Raw genomic sequence first — 2,687 nt, 5'->3', positions numbered from 1 at the left:
CTACTTAGTGTTGACCTCCAAATCTCCATCATTGGGCAGGGGCGGAGCCTCGGCGCCAGCATCGGTGTGTGCAGAGGGGGACAACAGCCGCCTCTTGGGTGGAACCTCCAGGCTGGGCTCCTCAGCTGCCAGTGGCCGAGGACGCCGACCACGACCACGACTAGGTCTGGCAGCTGACAGGCGCACAGCCTCGGCAGACAGAGCTGGAGTCGGTAACCAGGCCAGGCTGGGCTGCCTGGACCTGTGAACGTCAGTGTGCAGTGTGACATCACTGCTGCGGCCCAGAGCCAACTGAGATCCGGGGCCCACAGGAGCAGCTCGACGGGTGCTACCAGAGGCCGGCACAGGCCCAGTGGACCTAGCCTGGGGCGAGGAAAGCTGCCTGAGGCCCAGGGCAGCCCTCCAGAGCCCGCGATCCTGCCTACAGGCCGTCAGCTCCTGGCTGGTGCACAACGCGTGGCTGGGGCGCGGCTTCAGGCAGCGGCGTGATTTCTGGCTGCTGCATGGCTCCTCACTGGTGCCTGGCTCCTGGCTGAGGCTTGGCCCCTGGCTGGTGAGAAGCTCCTGGCTGCTGTGAGGTTCCTCACTGCTGCGTGGCTCCTGGCTGAGGCTTGGCCCCTGGCTGGTGAGAAGCGTCTGGCTGGTGCCTGGCTCCCGGCTAGTGTGTGGATCCTGGCTTGTTTGGCCCATGGGCTCCGGGAGGGCCACAGCGCCACGGTCTTGCCCGCGTTTCCACAGCTCGTAGCGCTCGGGTTGCAGGATACGAACGAAGGGGTCCATGTCAAAGGTGACCCTGGCCTCCCCGCAGCTGCACTGGGAGGCCACTTTGCCATAGTCGATCCAGCGCGGGGTGGCGAAATTGATGGCTTCGGCGCAGTTGAAGCCGTGGTTGAAGCCCGCGTGGTAGCCGTAAGGAAAGGTCACCATGAACTCGCCAGCCTGCTGAGTGACGCGGCGGAAGGGGATGCCGTTCTGCCGCAGGACGCTGGGCGAGATGAGGGCCACCTTGTGCCGCAGGAAGGCCTGGCAGCTGCGGGAACTGCCCGGGAACAGCTGCCCGGCCAGGCGCTCCAGGCGCCGCCCGTGCTCCGGGGGCACCGCGTACCACGTCTTGGGCTCCCCGAAGTGCAGGTAGTTGATGCTGTACAGGTCCATGTCCTCCGTGTGCCAGGCGAACGTGGTCTTCCACATGCCAAAGTACAGGTAGGGCGTGTTGACGCCCTCGATGACGACGCCGCACTCCTGCGCCAGCAGGTCCAGAGGCGAGCCCAGGCGCCTGAGGTTCCAGTGTGCCGTGTTTTCATCAAACAGAGAGCCGCTGATGCCAGCGCCGTAGATCGGGGCATCGTAGACACGGGTCTTCCAGTACTTTTGCTCCAACTCTTCGAAAGTCAGGTGCGCTGGGGTCTGGTATTTTGTGCTGGTGGCCAGCTGGCGATACTGTCTCAGGCTCATGGCTCTCCTCTTTCTGTGGAACTGAGTGAAGACACCTGCCCCACCATAGGCCTTCTGCTGGAGGGGGCGGGCTATCAAGATGTCATCCATGTCGTCGTAGCTCTGTCTGGCCCTCCACTCCTTGGGTGGGATGACCTTGGCCAGGCCTCCTCGGTGTGCACCCTGAGATTCCATCTGAGCGATAAATTGGTTGAAGTCCATAAACTCCTCCATGGTTGGGTAGAATGTCATGATGTGGCAGCTGGGGTTCTGGGGGCCGGAGCTCTCAGGCGTCATGGCTGCAAGACAGGAAAGTGGGCGACTCTGAGTCCCCAGGTGTGTTCTAGATCGTCCCCCTAGAATTTCCCCCAGAGGGTCTTCTCTACGTAGTCTCTCTTTAGTAAAGATGGATTCATTCATTTCACAGGCAGAATCACACACACACACACACACACACACACACAGAGAGAGAGAGAGTGAGAGAGGGAGGTCTTCCATCTGCCTGTTCACTCCCCAAATGGCCTCAACAGCCAGAGCTGGGCCCATCCAAACCTGGAGCTGCTTCTGCATCCCCCGTGGGTACAGTGGGTCAGAGCACTTGGATCTCCTTCCACTGCTTTCCCAGGCCATCTCAGCGAGCAGGGTTGAGAGCAGAGCCGTTGGAACTCCAATCAGAGCCCATTGGGGATGCTGGCCCCTAGGCGGAGGATTAACCACCTAAGCTAGAGCGGCCTGCCCCTCTCTGCTGATTTGCTACGTGGTTTCCTTTCTATGGGAAGCCCTAACAGAGATCGAAATGTGGAGAAATGAGAAGGTCTCTTTTCCAGGCTTGTCAATGTCATAGCAGAACCCAAGGAGGGAAGACCTCTTTCCCCGTCTCTCCATCTCTCTGTCTTAACCCTGCCACTCAAAAAATAAATACATGTTTGAAAAAATCTGTGAATTCTCCTACAGAAGAGTACATGGAGAACCATGAAGAGAACAGAGAGACAACGCACATAAAGCATATTAGGATAACATAGGTGGCATTAATAAACGTCTCCCAAAGACGTTTTTAAAGTTGAAATGGAGTCTTCAACGCTTTTGGCATAAGGACTTTCTCAAAAGCACAGGCACCAAATATGGCCTAACAGAATAAGAAATTGAGCTACCTGCCGTGGACGAAATCCTGATCCAGGTGAACACACTCTAGGACTCAGAGAGAGGTGGTTTCCCGTGGCCGCTGCAGTCGCAAGGAGGCTCCATCTCTCCGC

The 2,687-nt window shown here is 58.6% G+C and overlaps 1 protein-coding gene across 1 annotated transcript; it reads right to left on the bottom strand.

Moving 5' to 3' along the window:
* LOC138846097 (lysine-specific demethylase 4D-like) lies at positions 1-1,746 on the bottom strand. Its single transcript, XM_070060761.1, has one exon. It carries the CDS (start codon positions 1,729-1,731, stop codon positions 1-3), a length of 1,731 nt encoding a protein of 576 aa, XP_069916862.1. The 5' UTR covers positions 1,732-1,746.
* Between the last annotated feature and the right edge of the window lie 941 nt (positions 1,747-2,687).

The sequence above is a fragment of the Oryctolagus cuniculus genome, chromosome 1 (genome assembly GCF_964237555.1).
Source record: "Oryctolagus cuniculus chromosome 1, mOryCun1.1, whole genome shotgun sequence".
Classification (NCBI taxonomy): domain Eukaryota; kingdom Metazoa; phylum Chordata; class Mammalia; order Lagomorpha; family Leporidae; genus Oryctolagus; species Oryctolagus cuniculus.
The sequence above is the reverse complement of the archived record's forward strand: the minus strand, read 5'-3'. Positions and strand labels throughout refer to the sequence as shown.

Coding starts and splice junctions, on each gene's coding strand:
- LOC138846097 (XM_070060761.1), bottom strand. CDS start 1,731: ATGACGCCTGAGAGCTCCGGCCCCCAGAACCCCAGCTGCCACATCATG.